Source organism: Tetrao urogallus (genome assembly GCF_951394365.1).
Source record: "Tetrao urogallus genome assembly, chromosome: 2".
Taxonomy (NCBI): domain Eukaryota; kingdom Metazoa; phylum Chordata; class Aves; order Galliformes; family Phasianidae; genus Tetrao; species Tetrao urogallus.
The window spans coordinates 82,308,841-82,331,834 of NC_136814.1; the positions used below are offsets into that span (position 1 = coordinate 82,308,841).

Here is a 22,994-nt window from a genome sequence, read left to right on the forward strand (position 1 = left end):
CTAGCAAGTGCCTTCAAGAAAGGCTTAAAGAAAGGCTTAGGCAGAATTGTACAGAAAATCTGAAATAAAAATAGTGAAGAAAGACATCTCTTCTGTGTCTCAGTTTAATGTTAGAGACATGGCTCTAACCTTCCTCACAGGAATTTATAACTAGATTTTTGCTTTCTGGAGGCAAGTCTTGAATATTCTCTATGGAAGAGATAAAACAGTTTAAGATTTGCTTAAGGGACTGCAAAAAGTGGTCCTAAGGCACTATGAAATGTAATCATTGGGATAATGCACGCATGCTTTATTTAGATTTTTTACATCATGCATGGCACAATGAAAACTCAGTAGCTCTGTGGGACATAGAGATACTGTTCAGTATAAGTAGTAAGTAATTCTAATTAGACCAGGTTGATTTACTTGGTCACACTGTTGAATTCTAAATTAACTTTAATAACTCAGGAGAAATATCTCAGAGTTATTATGGTCATTTCAATAAAACAACTGTGCAATGAGGAGATGCTTTAAAAAACTTCTAACTAGAAAATTGGGCCTATAAAGAATGACAACCTGGTTATTACAAGCTGTTAAAATGTTGCTATATGAATCACTATGGTGTGCGGAGATTGTGCTCAGCTCTTCTGGTCAAGTCATCTCCAGAATCCTGTTTCTTCACTCTTGAAAGAAAAGGCTTTTCAAATTTATCAAACTTGTGGAAGAAGGAATCAAAAAGACCCAAGCAGCTAACTGAAGAATGAAAACCAACTGTGAACCAAATGTGAACCAGAAAACAGAATTAAATTATACAATATTACTGTTTACTTTGTCTGAACTAAGATGCCTTGTATGTCCTGTAAGTTTTTGGTGCAGTTGAGAGGGAAAAAGGGTGCTGTCTGAACAGTCTCCTAATGGTTTTAAAATTCATCTGATTTTATGTAGATATTGTGTAATAAGCTTAAATTGCATTTTATGAATAATGGATTTACTGAACTTTACCTGTGCCTGAGTATGTAAAATGCAATCTCAGTGCTGAAGTTAATCATAGACTTTGGTCAAAATATCTAACTTAAGATACAACATAGCATTCTACCTACAGAAGATTCTAGTTTTTAAAAAGTGTTTCATTTCAGAACCACATTTCAGATGCTCTTACAATACTTTCAGCTTTGATTTTACATGATAGAGGGAATTACCACATTGGACAGATAATCTGTAGAGACTACCATAAATAAGAAAACATTTTTTCTTGTTTTCCTGAGACACAACAGATGCTGTCAAATGGCATAATCATGCCATCAGCATGCTCCTGCGGCATTCAAATCCCTAATGATGAATGTTCGGCTCTGCAACATCTCCTTTACTAACACATACACCTGATATAACTCTGCTATATCTTTAGCATTAAATCCTATCTGAACCTATTTTTTGCTAGTTATTCCAAAACAAATTTTGTTTTCCATAGCTACTGTTGTTTCTTTAATTTGTTGTGCTAGTATATTTATTAAATATATATCCAGAATAGAAATCCCTCAAACTGAAACTGTATTGCTTTGGCTAAACATGCCTTATTTCCTGGAAAACTCTAAACAGATAACATTCCATTCTACAACACACAGTGCTTCAGAAAACACAATTACATCTATGATATCAAGATGAAAAGAATTTACTCCAGACTGTTTGCTCATGTTATTTGAGAAGACACAGTGGTGAATTCATTTGGAAAGCAATATCATGAGTATGAGATGTGGAAATAAGATGCAGGGATGAAATTTTTATTTTTTATTTAGTCCTGTTTCTACTGGACTACCCAACAACATGAAGTCCAGTTTCTTTCATTAATTACCTGTTCAAAGCAGTAATACAAAGGGTGGCTGAAGATACACACAAACAAAGCTATTACTTTACAATCAATTTTGTTCCAAAGCATTCTGTACTTATTGTCTTGTAGAGATGTTCAGCAGCAAATAATAATCATTTGAGCCCAGTTTTGCTGTTAATGCTATGCCATATTTGAGAATGCTGTCAGTATCTATCTCCACATTCTGATCTAGGATATGGCCAGGAAAAAAAAGACATTATCGTCCAATAGTATTTGATTGTTAAAGAATTTTAATCCACATTTAAAGTGGCTTTCCTAATATAAACCATTCACTGGAGAATGGAACAAAAAAAAAGAGGTCTTGTTTTATTTTGCTTTTTTTCCATCATAGTATGATTATAGTATTATTGCTCAGTAACCAGTATTTTACAGAATGCTGGAAATAAAATTGCCTTTTTTTTTCCTTTAGTTATTTTTCCTTCTCAAGTCTGTATAGCTTTTACAGTGCCATTGCCAAAATAATATTTTCAGTGTACTAAATGGGTCCCTAATCCCAAAACATCTAAACAGTGTTTTATTGGAAAACAAACCAACTGCACTCTGTTGGAAAACATTCATAAAAAGTATCTAAATTGAACCAAACAGGCACAAAGTTTACTGGTCAGCGTAAGAATAATCATTTTTTTGATAATATTTGTAAGCAATAACTTTTTGCACAAATGAAGGTGCAGAGGATGTAATCTGGGCCTATACTCATATAAACCATGGCTATTGTATGATACTTGATAATTTAAACATTTGAGTTCTACAGATAGATTATTTTTTGCAAAGGGACATTTGAATAGTAATGAAACGTTCTCAAAAATATGAACCAAATGTGAACCAGAAAACTGAATTAAAATATACAATATTACTGTTTGCTCAATGTCATCATTCAACAAATGAGACTGTCAGTGCGTGTGCTAAGACAACATAGTGGTTTCACTGCTTGGAGCAAAAAATAAATTGGACATAGAAGAACTTTTTTCCCAGACCATACACCAACATTCCCACAAAGAATAAAACAGGAAGTGATGAGAATTTAGCATAATGAATTAAAAATACTTAAGTGAAAGAACTAGTTTATCACATTAATAATTGCATTATTCAAAAAAATTGGAAAAAGTGTACAATGTTGGGTTTGTTATTAGGCGACTAACTGGGGATTTGGGCTGTCACGGTGCAGGCAGCTGGACTGTCTCGTGATAAGCACATATGGGAGTTATTCAGCATTGTGGTTGGTGCTTGGAACAGTGCGTCCATTGGCCTTGAGGAAGAAACTAAGAAAGGAAGAAGGAGCTGAAGGACAAAGATAAGGAACAAGAAGATGGCCACCACCTGGAGATGGCCACCATGGAACAATGTAACAATGAAGGGTCAATGGTAGGACTGGTGTTGGGCAGCCTGGACTGATACCCACCAATAAGATTCTGACAAGTGGACTTCAGAGGGTATATAAGATACTGTTGAATTTCAATAAATGTCATTTTGCAGCATCCCCCATTTTGGTGTCTGAGGTGCAATGGTCCTAGTGAGGAGAGATTGCAGGTAGAGCAAGGAGAGATCGCTAGCCCCTGCAGTGAGGGATCCTGTAATGGTGGCGTGTCTGTGGCAGCACAAGATAGAAGAAGAAACAGAATAAGAGGGGGATCTAAACCCTTAAGCAAAAGCTTCAAGTTTGTTTTAATAACTAATTTCTTGGGCTTTTTAATGATGACGTGCCATATCTAGTCTACATTTGTGGAATTTTTATATTGTGCCTTCTTTCAGTTTTTATTCTTTTTCTGATAAAATTCAGTTGGGAACAAACAAATCTCACTGGAAGAGGAACTTGACCTTGCTTTTCTTATATTCTCTGAAAAAAAATTTAGCCTCCAAAACCAGGATAATTTTCGTCTTTAGTCCAGTGCTCAATATACAGTGGCATATACAAAACTTGATGTAAATGAAAAAAAAAAAAAAATCTACAAAAAAATTTACTACTACTACTATGTGAAACTCTTTCAACATGAAAGATTAAGAAATCTATACAAACACTGAGTCTACTTTAGTAGTTTGTACCGCTTAGAGGATCAAATGCATTGATTGTGTAAGACGCAAAATGGTGGTTTGGCAATTTAGCAACTCTTATCTTGTCAACCATTGTGTGATAATTGTCCACCAGACCTAGGAGGTAACATAACTGCATTAATTGAAGGTTTGGCTTTGTTCTGGTGAAACACATGAAAAAAACCTGAAATCTTAATATAAAATAGAATGCAAGTTGAACAATTCCATTTCATGCCAAATTATAGCCTGGAGAGACTTTCAACATTGCCATGAATGGTGATGGAACAGGTTAAAGTGAGTACAGAGGATGCTGTGCAGCAGTTAAAATTCTGAATCCAGCAGCTGAGTGTATCAATAGGAAAAAAAAAAATCTGTGAAAATGTGTATGTCTACTATATCTAGACACAGATGCTTTCAAATCATATATTAAAAAGCTCATGAACAAATATACTGTTAAATAACTTACAAATTTTTTTTTTTTTAATGAAGAAAATAAAATACCCTTACAAATAACTTCTTAGGAATAATGACCAAATCTCTGCATGTTTACTTGCTGCCTTATTCTCCAAGCTTTAAAAGAAAACTCGTAAATGAAAGCTTCAAGTTTGTGCAAAGAACAAACACATTCTGCAAATTCACTCTACTAACTCATCTAAGAAAATGATAAACAGCATAAACATAAATACTTGAACCTCTTCTGAGCTCTCGTGTTAAATATCTCTCATAGGAGATGAACTAGTGCCATATGTGAGTTCCTACTCTATTATGTGTAGTCTATTATTTTTGGATTACAAGAGTTTTTGATAACTATAATTTTTATTTCTGTAAATGATTTCTAAATACTACCAGGAATGTAAAATAGATAATGCAGCATAAAATCACAAGCCATCTTTTTCAGTATTGGAACTATTCATCCAAGAAACAGGTATAAGATCAATCTGGCTAAGTTAAATGACAATCATTTTGCAGAAATTAACTTCTCTTTGTGGATTGTTGACTGTGAATAGAGACCATTATTTTACATTGCCTAGATAGTGATGTAATTTTCAAAGCCAAATGAGCATTAAAAACATTCTGCAATGAATAATCTAAGATACCTAAAGGCAAAATGAGACATTCTCTTTAATCTTTATGAACATATTGTACCCTCTTGAGGTAAATATTAAAAAAGAGGGGATAAATTTGCTATATTTTTGATAAATGTTTCCCTCAGAGGCAGTAGCCTTGTACATGTAGATGCAGCAGCTTATATGATTGCCAAATCCCGAAAATCCAGTCATCCTGATGACTGTCCCACAGTTTCTTCCCCTTTGGCAGGCTGGTCTTTTTTCATTCCACTTCATTATTGAAAATGAGATTTTAGTGCAAATACAGGGAGGAAATATGTTTCACCAATCAGCACTATTTTACGTATATGAATATGGTCCCACGTATTTCTTGATCTCATGTTTCTGAGATCAGCTCATATTCTAGCCATGATGTTCTACAACACGACCAGAGGCAGCATTTGAAAGCTTTTCTGGACAAGTTATTTACTAATTTACTATTTTCCTTTAGATGCTTTTGAAATCTGCCTCTGTCTAAGAAAATTATCTACTGAATAATGGAATGGGGCCATAAGATTTTAATAACTATGTATTAAAAAAAAAAAAAAAAAAAAAAAAAAGGAAAGTCATATAACTAACACTGCTATTAATTAAAATAATACTAGAAGTGCAAGAAATTTCAGTAGGTTAGGAAAAATATCTCCCTCCCCCCCAAAAAAATACAAACACTAATTGAGCAGCTCAAGCTTTGAACTTAAATTCATATCAAAAGAACAAATATCTTTTTAGAAGAATATTTCCAAAACTACATTTTTAAAAATTGGCAAAGAAATGCTGTTAGTGGCCAACTACATTGCCTCCATATATACATGGAGGGTGTCAGTTAAAGCAAACAAAGAAAACCAAACAACAACAAAACCAAGCTATTTTGCATCATTGCAGTGCAGTTTAAGCATTTGTGCTCCTTATCCAGAATCATTCAAATATGGAAGGCCACAGAACTGTTCTGCACACTTTGAGTATATCAAAATCTTCCTCCCATGACAAATGCATTTTTAGGTGAGTTATGAGAAAAAGAAAGAAAAAAAGAGATCTTTTACAGAGTTCCTGCCAAAATTTTACAAGGTGGAAAAAAAGTTATATTTATGCAGATCTCTAGATCAAGATCAAACCTCTAGTTTAAATCTTAAACTTCATAAGTAAACATTACAAAAGATTTTCTGTCTCTACCTTGAGGCAGAGAAACAAATACGGTTCTAAAACTCAAAGTTGAAATCACAGGAAAGCATAACAAAACAAAACCCATTGAATGATCTTAGGGGTTCAGAAATTGCAGGATGATAAAGCAAAAGATACTTAATTACTTTCAGACTCTATTCTTGATTTTAGCAAACCTAGTAGATCGATGATTTGGGATCCTTTCTACTAATCTTACTGTTAGCTCTGTCACTGTTATCCAATTTGATCTTAACAGATTAGCAGAGATAGCTGCAGGCCCCTATACATAAGTCCAGCTATCTATATTAAAAAACAAACAAAACAAAAACAAAAACAAAAACAAACAAACAAACAAACAAAAAAACCCAAAACCAAAACCCACAAGCACAATTATAATTAATCAGAATTATATCTGTATGATTTTGCATGGCTTTGAAGTTTGATCTTAACAGTGTGTTGTAATTTCACTGTCGAAATAATTATTTAGCATAAAAATACTTTTCTCTGATATGAAAAATCCACTAACACTCTCATGAAATTGAAATGAAAACTGATAAATGCTTACATTATTTAATTCCATTACAATTTACTCAAGCTATGTAGTTTGGAAGCAGTGGATTTGTATTATTTGGTGTTACAATCTGCAGTAATGACAGACGAAATCATGTAGTTTATTATCACAGTATGTTGATTTGTCTAGCATTTGATAGAAATTCTTTCCCTCCTTTTTAAATAAACTTAGATATATAATTTCTCAGGAAACACTGAAGTGCACTTCTTAAAAAAAAAAGTTTGTCATAAAATAGCTGATTTATCCAGAAAACAACAGTTTTCAATTATCCAAGTAAAAAGGGGCCTATAAACAGAATGATTCAGAGAAGAGTTTACAGGAGGTAGAAATCTAGGAATAACATCATAATCTAAAATACATATATTGCCGTGATGTAAAAAGCTATTTACACAAGTGTGCTGAAGATAATTCTGTTGCCGGCATTCTTTTTTATCAGATTCAAGCCTGGATGTCAGCATTTTTCAGTTTCCAATTGCTCCAGTGATATTTAATACAAGGTAGAGAAGGGAAACGCCTATTAGATTATTCTCATTTCTTATAGCCGCCATTTTAACATATTGAATGGCTAGTTTATTTAGATTCACCTTTAGGGCAAATTAATAAATTGTATGCACAAAAGTAACTACTGAATTATGTCTATTACTGAAATGCAGCCACAGAATTAAGTAAGCTTTTTTATCCACGTTTGTGAAGTTTCTTTGATAAAGATTGTCACAGAAATTTCCTCCATATTAATTATGTTTTTTCTTAAGAAACTCTGAGAGCTGTATTTCCTCAGGATCACTGAATTCACAGATTTAGAAAAGCATGGAAAAAAAATAAATCTACTCTTTGCCCTGTCCATAGCTACATTTTTGGGTAATGTGAGTCACTTAATAAGCTTATTTGACAACAGAAAAGAAATATGAGCTCTTAATCATTAACTTCAGGCACTAAGTCAGATGCTGGGAGTTCAAAGTCTGCATGAAGTTTTTTCCTTTAATCAGGGAAAGAAGCTTGAATCTTCTAAAAGCCAACATATTGATCTGATCAAGGATTTGCTAAGGCTGCTATAAAGGAAATGATATGAATACATGTGGATGAGAGGTATATAAGGAAATGACAAAATTTTCACATGACTTTTCTCTGCAGTTTTTTTATTTTCTTTATTTTCTTTGAAAAATCTGTCTCTTCTGGTAGCTGTTAGTAACCAGAAGCTTGTTACATATACTTTGAGCAAATGAAGAACGGGAAAACATGTGGCTGACACTGGCTGTGTATAAATCTTGGCAGACAGAGATTTTTTAAGGAGTTAAGAAAGAAAAGTGACAAATGGCCTTTTTCACATAAATGAGCACTGGATCAACAGAGAGCACACCGGCTTGGGGCAGGGCTCCTACTGCATGTGAACCAGCTGAGGACTTACAGTGAAAATCATGAATGAGAAGAACAGGAGATAGATGGCAAAACTTAAGAGTCAGAATTACTGCTACAGCAACCAGGCTCTTCTCTGCAGGAACAGAGAGTACCACCAACTATGAACCACAGCGCAGTAAGAATTAATTATGTCTATTGGGAATGGCTTTCACCCCCTGAGGCATGCCTGAAAACTGTTTGGGTAGGCGCCAGGAATTCCACACAGTATGGACATCTGTGGAATGGCTTTCAAGCATTTAGTCCTTTTCAAATCATGTTTATAGACACAGACTTAAAAGGAGATTTCTAGTACAGAATGGAAAGATGGTGGGCACCAACTCACTCAGGCTATTTTGAGAAGAAGCATGACAGTGAAAACTGGCAGAAGACCATATAGCAAGGATATTTAGTTAAATATAACAAAAGATTGTTAATTAAATATTGCTTATGTTGGCATGTATTCAGCTAATTCTTCAAAAGCAAGGCAGAAATCTGAAGAAAACTGAAATATTTCAAGAATTAAAGGGATCTTGTATTTCGTAACTATCAGAAAAATATTTCACTGCAAATCACGCAAGATTAACTCTTCTTCCTTGTGAAAATACGTTCTTGAATAAAACAGTTATATTAATGATTATGATGATATTATGATTATGATGATTATAATGATATTTTTATACTTAAAATATGATACACCACACAGAATGTTTCCTATTCACCTTCTTAACAATAATAAATATGCAATCCATAGAGTAGTCCTTTAAAAGTCATAATTTTCCCTAACTTTTGCTTCCTGAGAATATAGTGTATTGCAGAATAATGGATAGGAGGACAGAGATCTGAAATAACTTCTGATATTATATATAATATACTAGTCTGATTTAGTTGTCCTGCCTACATCATGGCGAAATCCAGATCTGCAGAACAACATAGAAGGTATGACAAAGGTTTATCTTTTGATAGACCTCTCACCCACAGTGAGACTAGAATTTAATGATAACCAAAGCATAACCTCTGAACACTTAATTTGGAACCTGAAAAGTAGTAGATTTCTAATGTGAACAGGCAGGACTCTTCAAGAATCATTCACAAACTTTTTTCACAATATAGAAATGGAAGGATAACATCCCATAGGAAGTCATAGTCATTGCTTTGCTGTTTTACTGGCTTTTGAGGATTTATTTTATTTGTTTCTGAATGCACATTAGCCACATTCTCTTACATACAGCAGCCTGAGAAGTTACATACCTTCTTTTACTTCAGAAAAACAAACTTACTTCCACTAATCTCCAGGGCACTCTTTCACTCTGTGATACTGTCTATGGTTTGATTTTATAATGTGCCTGAGTAAGGTTACGTATGAATGCTGATTCTGCTCTTCTTAAATTGCTATGGGAAATAATAATCACCATCTTCTTCCATTAATGTCCCAATATTTTATGTGATGAGAGATCCACAGATATTTTGGAATTTTCATTTTCATTAGTCTGATAGGTCCAGTTTTCTTTCTATTGGGAGTAAATGTTGAAATTTGCAGAATTTTTATGAACTGCAAAAATCCACTTTAAAATTCACAATACTGTGCTGTAATACTGCAAAACCCAGAACAGGGAGTAATTTCATTACAAATTAAGTGTATGTGTAAATTATTAAAATAGCTGTTTCTTGACTGAAAAAAAAGAAAACAAAAAACAAAAACCCAGCATTTTATTTACAACACTGTATAAATTAATAGAAATGTTTTTGCCTTTTTCGTTCATATTTAACATACTGGAAAAAGAGCTTCAAGCATTAAGAGCAATTCAAACTCTTGGTATATCCAAAGCCAGTACAATATTTCTGGTATATAAATCTAAGGTTCTCAAATGCTGCTTTGAAGATACACATCAGTAATAGAAATACAAATAAGATAAGGAGACTGGTCAGATTCCATTCTGATAAGTAAATTAACTTGATAATGTGGAGTGGTTTAGAAGAGAGTAAGAACAGGTTCACAGAATCACAGGGTTGGAAGGGATGTCAAGGATCATGAATCTCCAACCCCCCTGCCACAGGCAGGGCAACCAACCTCCCCATTTAATACTAGACCAGGCTGCCCAGGACCCCATCCAACCTGGCCTTGAACACCTCCAGGGATGAGGCATCCACAACCTCTCTGGGCAGCCTGTTCCAGCACCTTACCAGTCTCCTAGTGAAGAACTTCGCCTGACATCCAACCTAAATCTTCCATCCCTTAAAACCATTTCCCCTTGTCCTGCTGTTATCTACCTTTTCAAAGAGTTGACTCCCCTCCTGTTTGTAGGCTCCCTTTAGGTACCAATTAGGTCACCGTGCAGCCTTTTCCAGGCTGAACAAGCCCAACTCCCTCAGCCTGTCTTCATAGGGGAGGTGCTCCAGTCCCCTGATAATCTCTGTGGCTCTCCTCTGGACCCTTTCCAACAGCTCTCCATCTTTCTTGTACTGGGGGCTCCAGACTCGTACATAGTACTCCAGATGGGGCCTGACAAGAGCAGAGTAGAAGGGGACAATCACCTCCCTGTCCCTGCTGGCCACCCCTCTTCTGATGGAGCCCAGGATACCATTTGAACACTGCTGGCTCGTGCTTTTTATCCATCAGGACCCCCAGATTCTTCTCTGGAAGATATCTGCAGGTACAAGGCCTAAAAGCCTATTTCCTTTACGTTCAGGAAAGGGTGAATGAACCCACAGTAACAGACAGAAATAGAGCTCGCTCATTTTTTCTAGGATTCTCAGAGCTTGGCAGATGTACCATTACTAGCAAGTTACAGATAGAGTAACTAGTACAGCTAGGTACGTATTCTGCAAGTTCCTTACATTTCTATATATCTCTATCTATAATGGGAACATGTTAAGATGCATTGCAAAAGCCTGCAAGATTATTAAACATTTATGGATAAATTTCACATATATGAATATGGAATGAACAATTACAGAGTAAACAAGGAACTCTGCAGGTAGAAGCCAATGGATGCTGTTTTAAAATAATTTTATCTCTTATGATATCTAAGACTCTCTATGAAGGCATGAATCAGACTTTGTCCTCTACAAATATTCATGAAGCTTATATAAGTGACTCAATCTGAAATCCTGAATAAAAAATTATATGTTAATTACTATACTGGATCAGACTACTCATCAGAGTACCAGTGTCACAGACTGATTTTTACATGGGAGCATTAATTTTTAACTTTATTTTTTTTTTAATAGACTATAATCAGCTGCATTCTCCAGTGAAACACTGACTTGTTTTATTTGTTTTTATTCTATTCCTCCTAAATGCTATATTTCATTATCATTCAGAATTAAATGTGCTAATTATTTAGTTTAAAGTCTCTGCTTCTTTTTTTTTTTTTTTTTCCTGTGAGAAAGATTAAACAGAGATGTCAGTCTAGTTTCCCTTTTCATTCACTAGATGTGTACATCTAGTACTTTTTAACAATCTGTTCCCAAAAATCTATTCTAATCGTTCCAGTTCTCAAGCTGTTTAATTTTTTAAAATCACGCTTCTCTGGACTTCTGTTATTCACAGGTTTTATTTACTCACAAAGTAGCACTTCTCTTTGCTTTAAATGCACTGAATCATTCAGTCCTAAGCTAGTCAGAAGTTTGTCTATAGCTAGTGGAATGAAGATATAGAATGCATCTCATGTCCTTACATTGGGTGCCTGAGATGGTATGAATTTCTCTCCTGAGCAGTAGACTGTTCTGACTATAGTTTAAAGTGACTTTGAAGAACTTTAATTCTTCAATTAAGTAAAATGAATCCCAATGAGTTTCAAGTGAAAGGGTCTGAAAATGAAAACATACTCTTTTTTTTCCTCTGAGCTCTAAGAATGACCACAGGATTTTACTGAATTCCTTCAGATAGATTTAGATATGGTTTGAACTACTGTCCCTTACATGCTCTGTCAACACAAAATTTAATCTACCAGTGGATATTTTCCAGAGACCTTCAATTTTCACATCTTTGTGGCTCTTTCCAAGGCTAAATAACTTTGTGATATCTGGATATTCTAGAACATTACTGATTAATCAAAAATCAGTATTCATTAAACTAACATCAACAAAAGTAGCCTTTCTCACACTGAAAATGCTGTTTATTTTCTGTCAGTTCCAAGTAGCATCCATGACAACCCACATTCACTTGAAGACTATATTCTGTTCTCATTAATATCTTTGAAGAGCTGAAAAATTGATTTTTATAATTGTTTTTTTTTGTCAAGAGAGACTCTTTTAACCACTTTTTAGCTACTGCTCTCAAAGAAATTCATTTGACAAGAGGAAACATCTCCTTTCCAAAAGAATCCTAATCTACCATAGAAATATGTGTCTCCTAATACTGTCCTATACTTCCAATTCCCCATTCCTTTAAAGGCACTTCTGCTTGTGGCATTCCAATCTTGCAGTCTAGCATGTTTGTTTTTGTTTGTTTGTTTGTTTTTAATTTAAAAATGAACATTTCACAATAGTATTTCAGTCATCTTTTATCACTTAATGACTTACTTTGATGGGGCTCAAAATTCACCAAAGCCCTAAAGTAGAACTGCTTAGGAGTTTAGATCTCCAAAAAAAGTCTGTTTAAGGCAGGATTTATTCTTCAAACTGAAATCAGAAACCCACATTTATAAAAGAGAAAACTGAAAGCAATTAACACAGTACAGTAACAAAATGTTTTTTTCTCTCTCTGAATGTTGCATCTTTGCAGGTGATTCTGTGCTTCCAGCTAATTCAGAACCTGAGTGGTAGCAAAAGTTTTTCACACCTTTTTTTTTCTGTGCCTGCTCAGATGGTCCTGAGCAGGAAAAGAAAGAGGATGAAGAGAAGAAGCAGGAGGAGGACGGAGGCTCCCCCCTCCTGTCAAAGGATTTTTTTTTCACTTAATCATTTCTTAAAGGAACATAATATAGAAGTGAGAGAACACACATAAACACCATCTGTACTGTCTGTGCACAACCAATGTAAGTTGTTGCTTTTAAATTTGTTAGGCTTTCCTTAGCATTTTTTCTATCCCTGAGAAAAGAGCTAACAAGAAACAGGCCCTGCTTCACTGAAATGCATTCTATTTGGCTGTGCTGCCTAAATCAACCCCAAAGTGGAGATATTGTATCATCTAGATTTGGAATCAGTCTCCGAGGTTTATTTAGGAAGCAACCAGAAATTGAACCTAAGACCCATCATACTGAAAAGTTTAATAGGAATATGGTAGCTGTCCTTACAGTCCTCTTAGCTACTTGCTGATGCACAGTAATGTGAATCAGTGTTGCCTGACATATACAGAGGTCGCTCCAAAAGCAACGTCTCCTATTTATTTTCATGGAAACTACAACAGATACAAACACATCCAGTTTTTGGTTTCCATAAACATTCAGCAGGCATTGATGAATGTCAACAAATTTCCACATGGAAGAATGTAATGATATGCCTTTGCTTCATACACACTTTCCTGTCAGACACCATTTTGTCAGATTGTCCCTCTGCTGCCACTTGTCACACAGAAACATTTAACAGAACGTTGGCAAGAAAGTTAATTTTTACTGCTGTGCCACCAGCGTCCGCTTCCAAAGTTGTGGGCCAAAGTAATACAATAGGAGGCATTATTTTTGGAGCAGCCCTCATAGTTAAGGTAACTCATTACTTCTCTAGAGATGAAGACTAAGAATGTACAATGAACAGTCACTGCAACATGGCTATGGTGTGTTAACTTTTTAAGCCACAAGTTTATGTGTCTTGAAAGAAAGAAAAGCACTCCATCCGGGTGGTGTCAGGAGATTAGTGTATCTGTCAAACACAATTAGGTGCTCAGATTACATATGGACCATTACAGTGCCATTCAATTAGAAACAAACACGTAAAATGGTATCAGTAGAACAAAAACAAAACTCCACAATCCTGTGAAAATTGCTACAGAACTGGATGGTCGCTTTTTTTTTTTGCTTTTTTTTTTTTTTTTCTGACTAGAAGTAATAGTTAATCCTTAGAATTAGAACCTTCTTTTCATATATATATGAACTGTAAGGTAATACTATAATGAAATCTGGTAAAAGGCATTTAAATTATCTGAAGATGCTGAAGGAATATTTTGGTAAATATGGTAAACAACCACAGAATAACTGTTGGATAGTTCTGATTAAAGACAAACGTAATAAAATAGGACTGTGTGGAATACACTTGCTTATTTAAATGACAAGATTGTTATTACAAATTGAAAACAAGAATTCACATATTTTTAAACACTTTTTGGTACTACAGAATTAAGGTTAAGGCAGTACAACAGCAACTGTATAGATCTTGTCTCAGTTGAGATCAACATAAACATTCCCTAAGTTCTTGCTACAGTCAGCCAGATAGAGTCACATAGACCTCCTTAGGATAACTACAGAAAAACTCAATCATTCCAGATACATCCCTTACTGCTAACAACCGTCAGTTCCCATCTCACTGTTTCACCCGAGTTCAAGCATTTTGGTCAATGAGTTGCACAGTAATTATCCTGTCCTTTTTCAAAGAACTGAGCAAGGAGTAAAGTGGAGGACTGGATAAACACACTTCAAGAATGAAGATCTAGGCAGTCAGAATAAGCCTATAAATCCATTTTACTTCTCTTTATCTTTCATCAAAGGAAGATAAAGAATTATGTAGCTAACAGCAGATGTACTCCTAAATGCCTAAAAATATCTGAGATGTGAGAAGAGCAAAAATAATGAAAAGAAAAACTATGAAGATTAAGTAGTTATATAGACTAGCCAGTGCACAGCATGGTTTCTAATTCAATTGGAAAGTTGTTGCTGTTCCACATGTGAAACCATGGATATGTAGAGATAGAGATTATTTGAATGCATCTTATTAAACATTTTCAGTGTGTACTTTTCAACATTTTTCTAAGGACAGATCAGATCAGAAAGCAGTAAGTCATACCAAGTAGCACAGACAGTGCTCTTTAAATAGACTCATCTTTCTATTTTGTCATAAAAATGCTATGGAATAAATGTTTTAAGACAGTTACTTTCTTTCCTTTATAAATATGTGCAGAGTCTAGCATAATGAGGGACTGACAATTGGAAGAATCTTTAAGTGACACTACATTGCAAACAGTAAACAACAGCAATAATAAACCACTTGGTATAAGCAAATGCTTCCCACATTGCCTACTGAAAAGTTTTAAGTATTTTAAGATTGACAGAGGTTTTCTAGGTTTTTTTCTGAGTTGACATCTCTCCAAAATAAGGCTGTATTGGTGCTTACAGTTCTGTCAATCCAAATATAAACTGGACAAGAATCATAAATATTTATTATTGTACAGAAAGCTAGATTTTTGATAAGGACATTCCAACTGTTTCCCTCTTTCTTTTCAAATCAATTTCTAAATGACCTTATTTTCTGAATATTTCTTCTGATTCGCTGAAGAATTGACTGGCATATTAATGCATGGAGATCATAACTGAAAATCTGGAAGAAAATACTGAGATCAGAAGTTTTTCTATCAGATAGTCATTACAAATGAACAAATAGAAAGCCTCATGAAACTGAATATGTATGTCTATGGAGCAGGATGACATGAGTGCCAAGGTTCCAAAAGAGCTGACTGATGTGGATGCCAAACTGCTCTCCATCATATTTGAAAAGTTGTGTCTGTCAGGTGAAGTCCCCAGATACAGAGGAAGGGAAACATCACTCCCATTTTTAAGAAAGGAGAAAAGAAGACCCATATAACTGCAGACCAGTGAGCCTCACCTTCACACCTGGGAAAATTATAGAACTGATTCTTTGGGAACATATACTAAGGCACATGTGAGTTGAGGAGGTGATCTGAGACAGACAACATGGCTTCACCAAGGACACATCATGCCTCACCAATCCACTGTCCTTCTGTGATGAGGTAATGGCTTCAGTGGACAAGGGAAGGGCAACTGATGTCATCTATCTGGAACTGTGCAAGGCCTTTGACATAACCCCACACCACAGCCTCTAACTTGGAGAGGTAGGGGTTTGAAGGGTGGACTATTCAGTGGATAATGAATTGGTTGGAGGATTGCAGCCAGAGGATTGCGGTCAATTGCTCCGTACCCAGGTGGAGGCCAGTGACAAGTATGCTTTAACATCTTGATCAGCAATGTAGACAATGAGATGAGTCCATGCCCGGGACTCCCAACGCAACAAAGATATACTGCTGTTGGAATAGATCCTGAGGAAGGTTGTGAAGATGATCAGAGGCCTGGAGCACTTCTCCTGCAAAGACAAACTGAGGGAGCTGGGCTCATTTAGCTTGGAAGAGTCTCTGAGGAGACCTCATTGTGGCCTCCCAGTACTTAAAGGTAGCTAATAAACAGGAGGAAAATCATATTTTTATACAGACAGATAGTGATAGAACAAGGAGGGAAAGTTTTAAACTAAAAGAGGAGAGATTTAGATTATGTATTAGGAGGAAATGTTCCACTGAGAGAGTGGTTTGGTACTGGAAGAGGATGCCCAGAGAAGTTGTGAATACCCCATTGCTGGAGCTGTTGAAAGACAGGTTGGATGGGACCCTGGCAAACCTGATCTAGTGGGTGATTCAAAGAAGGGAATTTAGACTTAGATGATCTTTAAGGTCCCTTCCAACTTAAGGCATTCTATGATATTTTGACTCTACAGTTCTATGATTCTATGATATGACTACCTGACCACCTAACATTTCCCTAGTATCAGAAAATTGCAGGTCTAGAATGTTAATTCAGTGATGAAGATACTGAGCAAACAAGAAATACTTAAAAAAAAGCTATTCAAACTCATTTTTGGTTGATTTTTTTTAACAGAATGAAGAGAGATTTCAGGAGCATTTATGGCAACCATTGAGTGTAATTCATTTGCTAAGAATCTTCGTATTTGCTATTATTTAATTACGTTGCCCGGCAACTACAGAGCTGAAAACAAAATTCTAAAACCACCACACAAAGAAAACCTGGCATAAGAAACTAAAGGCTTACTTATTTTGAGAAATAATGCATTTTGTTTTTATCTTTAATTATTGCTTCTCTGTCTATGTTGATTATTTTCACACTAGAACATGTGCAAAGACATTGGAGAGTACAACATTAATAGATAATGTCTAAAAAATTAATATGTCTCAAGCCATTAAGTATTTAATTATTGTCTTAATTAGCAGGAATTTCTAAGAACCATTTGAGTCACTGTTTATTCTGGGAAGGCTACAGCATATAGCTATGGTTCATAGCTTTTTTATGATAATTTTTTGAATTTTATTTCACCTAAAATATTTCTCTCATATTTTGAGATAGAATTATAAAGATAAGTGATGTGTACAGTGTACCAACTGTATTAAATCAGAAAGCGTATAACCAAGCATCAGAGGTAACCTCAAGGAGGAGACGGAGTCCAATCTGTATTGTAATAGAAACAGCAACTCTAAAGTACATACTTGGAATTTCTGATTTTCAATAGGTCATAAATATAGAAGAAATTCCTATTTCTTACCTACATTTCCAGTCATTAGGTATGAATTCTGAAAGTCCATCATTCCCATTCCAACAATGTGTATAAAATCTTCAATCACCTGCATTAACTCCACCGAGCCTGGATAGATCTAACAAAGGAAGATCAGATACTCTGTAACTACAATATCAAAATCTCTATGGCAGCAAATTCAAATAAAATCTTAATACAATCCAATGGAATGTGAGATGTAACAGTTGAATTCTCTTGCCATTTTTAAATACATAACATTCTGCATGATTGTACAGCAACCACATTTGCCATTAGATCCTCAGCTGAACAAACACTACTTCCCATAAAGCTACACAATCTGTGCAATGTTTGCTGTAAGTCATTGCACTTATACATCAAACAAACAAACAGTGCTTTACTGAACATTACTCTCAATATAGGCTAAGGTATTTCATGTCCTAGAATAATTGTAATGCATGCGTTTTTTCCCTTCCCCCGGAAGATATCTTCAATAGCTTCAAAAATTGTATAATGAACAGATGAATCTTACCCTGGCTTCTGCACCATGATAACCATTTGATGCTTTAGTCATTATTTAAGTATAATTTATTACTAGTAATACAATTGTTTTGCTGATGTGGAATAGCTGGATCATTGATTAGCTGAGGTTGGAAAGGGCCTCCAGAGATCATCTAGTTCAACTGTCTACTCAGAGAAGGATCAGCTCCAGCAGGTTCCAGGATAATGTTGAGCTGCAGCTCCATCTCTAAGGATGGAGAACTCAGAGTCCATCTGTGCAACTGCATTCAATTGCAGTCATTCATACAGTGAAAGGGTCTATCTTATATTTAAATGAAATTTGCTGTATTTTAATTTGTGTTGGTTGCTCTTCGGACTGGGACTGGTATCTATCACTGAGAAGAGTCTGTCTCAGGCTTTTTTACTCCCTTCACCATGAATCTATAAAACTGGCAGGATTCCCACTTTTTCCAAGCAAAATGGCAGCTCTTTCAGCCCGCATGCTATGTAATCTAATGTCCTAAACACCTTCATGACTCTACAATACGTTGTATTTGCATTGTGAAAGTAGCTTATCACCATGACTTTTAAAGTGGTAAGGACATTTAAAAAATATATATTTTCAAAGCTATAACAATTACAAAATAATTAAAAATGCCTATATTCAACAATAACATATAATTAAAACAGTTATTAAATATCAAAAAAATGCTGCTGATATCACATGCATAAAATTAATTTTTGGTGGTTATGATCTTTGTCATGAACAGGATAATTTTTAGTAGTACAGGTTGGTTTTTTTTGTTTTGTTTTTTTGTTTTTTTCAATGGAAAAAGAATGGATCACCTGCTCACATAGCTTTTTTCCTTTCTATTAGCGAATTCTCCAAATTTCAGTTATGAGCAACATTCAAATCACTTTTTCTACTACTAGGAGGACAGATTCCAAAAAAATGCCTAGGCTGACTATAAATTTGAGTATGATATACTCCATCTTCATCTCGCTTTATCTGTCAAGATCTGTAGCTATGTGGTTCAGGATACTGGTTTATTCAATGTGGATTGTTTCCTGCATAGATATTTTTACAAAAGGTAGGGCAGCAATATAATTTTTGTGAAAAATGTATGGTGGCATTTATGATCCTAACATTGCAAATGCTGCTTCAAGTGAAGGAGTCTTCCATTTTTCAAATGATGAGGCAGTGAGATTCCAAATGATGAGACAGTGTGTTAGCCTAACTAACTCATCTTTTTTTTTTTTTTTTTTTTTTTTTTTTTTTTTTTTTTTTTTTTGCATCCACCTTATTCATAGCACACACACAGATTATGTATGAAGACTGAACTTTGAGAAGATACATTATTTCTAGTTCTTTCACAAGGCATTATAATAGTTATAACAGTTCAGCACAAACTGTTGAACAGTCAGTGTAATAGAGGTAGTCTTTGTTTCGATATATCTGAAGCACTGCCTAATCAATAGGTTCTAACAGACGGTGATGAAAAATATGGAGAATATCTCCTGAGTTTTGAAACATTATTATCATTATTGCGGACTTGAAGTGGTTTCCTGTCTGCAGCACTTAACAAAAGCCAAGTACTAAAGTGAATACTACTTATCTGCATCCTATGTAACTTGTAATTAATTGTATCAACTGCTGGCATATAATCTAGAAAAAATGATGTGTTGAGGCACTGCAGCTTTATAGCAAGTCAGCAATTTACTGACAGTGAATAAGATTAGTAAGATTTTTATTTTTATTTTTTCCTAGGAAAACAATGCAGAAAACACTCAAAAAGATCCAGGCTAAGATATACTGTGGAGTTCAAGGAAATAATGAAAAAAAAAAAAGTAGGCTAGACTGCCACTTTGTTTACAATGTTGCATTACAAAAAAAGGAAAAAACGAACAAACAAATCCAAAATAAATCAAAATAAAAGAAACCAAGCAACTATTTTTAATGAGCAAGTGATGCTTGATATAGATTGCACTGGCAGTACATTACAACTTGCATATTTGCTACTATGATTTTGACTAAACAAGTATTTGAACAGACGATAAAATTTTAAACAACATTGCTTTCGTTTTAAAATCCAGTTCTATTTTACCATAACTTTTAGAATCATAGAATAGCTCAGCTTGGAAAAGACCTTAAAGATCATTGAGTCCAACCACAACCTAACCATACTAACTCTAACAACCCACCACTAAATCATGTTCCTGAGCACCACATCCAACTGGATTTTAAACACATTCAGGGAGGGAGGGATTCCTGTTTTTCCTGATATTCAAACTAAACCTCCCCTGGCGCAACTTCAGGCCATTTCCCCTCATGCTGTCACCTGTCACAAGTGAGAAGAGACCAACCCCACTCTTGCTGCAATGACCTTCTAGGTATTTGAAGAGGTTCCATCCACCAACACTAAATAAAATGAGATACCTTGTCCACTCTTGTATCTGGATCTTACATAGAGGTAAAAGAAAAACAGAAGAAAAATTTGATTCCTTACTAAATTACAATGTATCAGCTGCAGCATCTTATAGAATCATAGAATCCTAAGAGTTGGAAGAGACCTCTGAAGGCCGTAGAGTCCAACCCCACTGCAATGAACAAGGACACCATAGTGAAAGCAGGTTGCCCAGGGTGTGATCCAGCCTGGCCTTGAAAGTCTCCAGAGATGGGGAATCTACTACATCAGTAGGCAACCTGATCCAGTGCCTCACCACTCTCACTGTAAAAGATTTTTTCTTTACATCTAACCTAATTCTACCCTCTTTTCTGTCCAAAGCAAAGTTTGTATGAGTAGAGAAACATCTTGATCTTCTCTTTCTTAGTCATTATAAACATGATTACTTCCACCTACTCTGAATGCCTCCATTGTTTGTATCTGTATATAGGTCCCTGTTTATCCTCATTCTCACTGTTACTTGTGTCAGAGTAAGTTTGATAATTCTATGGTCCTGTTCATAAATATAAACTGTGTTCTTAGTATAAACATGTAAGAAACACTGTAATCCATGTAAAAAAAATGACTTTTAAAGTGAATTTTAATTTCCTTTTTTAATTATAATGCTTAGCCAGCTTAATGCTAAACTTCACTACTTTACAAAAAGTATCATAATATCTATCATAGTCCAAAATTGGTCTCTCCTAAGGATCACATCTGATCTCTTAAATACAAGTTTAGAAAAGGTCTACTGTTAAATTTCTGTAAGTACTTTGGTGGTGTCATAAGAATTCTTTGGATGAGTTTTGATGTGTTTTATATAATACAGGCATGATTGCAGCTAGCCTTTACAAATATTTTTCGGCTTTCATATAGACTTCATTACAGCAAGAAAAGACAAAACATAATGAATAATCCCATTGAATGCAATGAAAATCTCTTCATCAAGAGAAGCTTCTTACATTCTTAATATAATTTTAGTCTGAGGAAGTAGACAAGGGGAACTTTCGGAAAAGCATCACTTATTTCCAAAATATTGTCTTATTTAGGATTTCCTTCTACTTACAACAGGGTGCATGTTTAACATCAGTTTTAAAAATTATATGTTACACTTTATCTTGACTGACTAAAGTAAAATGCTGCTTCTAGTTAAGAAATACAATAAATATAATATAGTCTGCCTGCAATTTTTTAAACCGACGGGTTACAAAAGGCACATCTTACCTGTTGTGCATCTTCCCATTTCTCTTTATTTTCTTCATCTAAGAGGTTACTAATGATTTGAAAGAAGTTCTGAAAAGTGAATTAAATACAAGACAAAGTAAAATTACTTTCAATGACATAATTGTATCCTTAAGTCAATATTGAGAAAGATTTCCTTTTTGTGTTACGGATGCATTTCTGCAATCTATTTTCTGTCACAGAAAGAGATGACATTAAAAAATATTAGACTGACAAAAATATACATATTTTACAGTTATTCATTTCTGGCTGTATAATTATATTTCACACTACCACTTTATATAAAATAAGACCCATATTAAGCTTGCTCAACTTCTAAATGTGATGGTGTTTCATTTTTAAATTGTTCTCCTTCCAGAAAATAGATTATTACATATTTTTCAAACAAAGTATGCCAAGAAAATAATTGGCCCAAAGTTACTGTTTTCTATTTGAAACAAGAAAATGATCTTTAATGACCACAAACAATGGGTACAATTGGATTTCATTGCCAAATGCTGCCTGAGATCAGGTGCATCTTACTTTTTGCCTCTATGCTTTGACAGAAAAAGAATAATCCTCTTCTTTGACCTTAAAGTATCACTTTCTATTTCTGATTGTCCTATTGATTTTGTTGTAATTAAGCAAAGATAAAAGCAATAAATCACAATTTAAAAAATCATTCTCTTCCAAGTGTTTGTGCAAAACTGTTATTTCTGCTATTATTGGTTCTCTTTCCCAATTTTATTTTCATTTTGTTCATCCTTAAAAACAAATGGTTTGTGCAGACTCTGCTCTTCTAAGCTCTGTTTCATTTTTCTTGCAGACTGACAAATTTGGCTATAGCCTGTCAATTACAATTTTTCTGTTCCTTCATAAAAGATACCTGAATCTTCCACTGACCTTAGCAGAATCGTATGATTAAGATCCTTGCAGCCTCTGAAAATTTGACACACTATTTTATGTTTATTGTTAGTTACAAGAAAGTATTAGAATTACCATTAATTAATAGATGCATATAAAAAAGACACAAGTAAAACAACAGATGAGCAATAGTGAGTTTAAGATACACACTGTATTGATAATAAACCATTAATGATGTTTATGAGCTTGGTGACAAGAATGTCTTGCTTCTTAAGATCACCTTTATCTCTGTTTAAGTTCTATATTGAACTTAATGTTATACTAAATGTTATACTTTTAGTAGCAGTGGAGGTGGCAATGTA

At 34.7% G+C, this 22,994-nt stretch overlaps 1 protein-coding gene across 1 annotated transcript in view; it reads right to left on the bottom strand.

The window, feature by feature from the left end:
* The window catches only part of ADGRB3 (adhesion G protein-coupled receptor B3), a gene marked incomplete at both ends in the record, with an annotated part of 445,134 nt that overhangs the window by 197,638 nt on the left and 224,502 nt on the right, over nucleotides 1–22,994 (bottom strand). Inside the window, 2 exons of the mRNA XM_079532449.1 lie at nucleotides 17,615–17,723; nucleotides 21,772–21,840. Coding sequence (XP_079388575.1) covers nucleotides 17,615–17,723; nucleotides 21,772–21,840 — 178 coding nt within the window. The remainder of the gene's footprint in view (nucleotides 1–17,614; nucleotides 17,724–21,771; nucleotides 21,841–22,994) is intronic.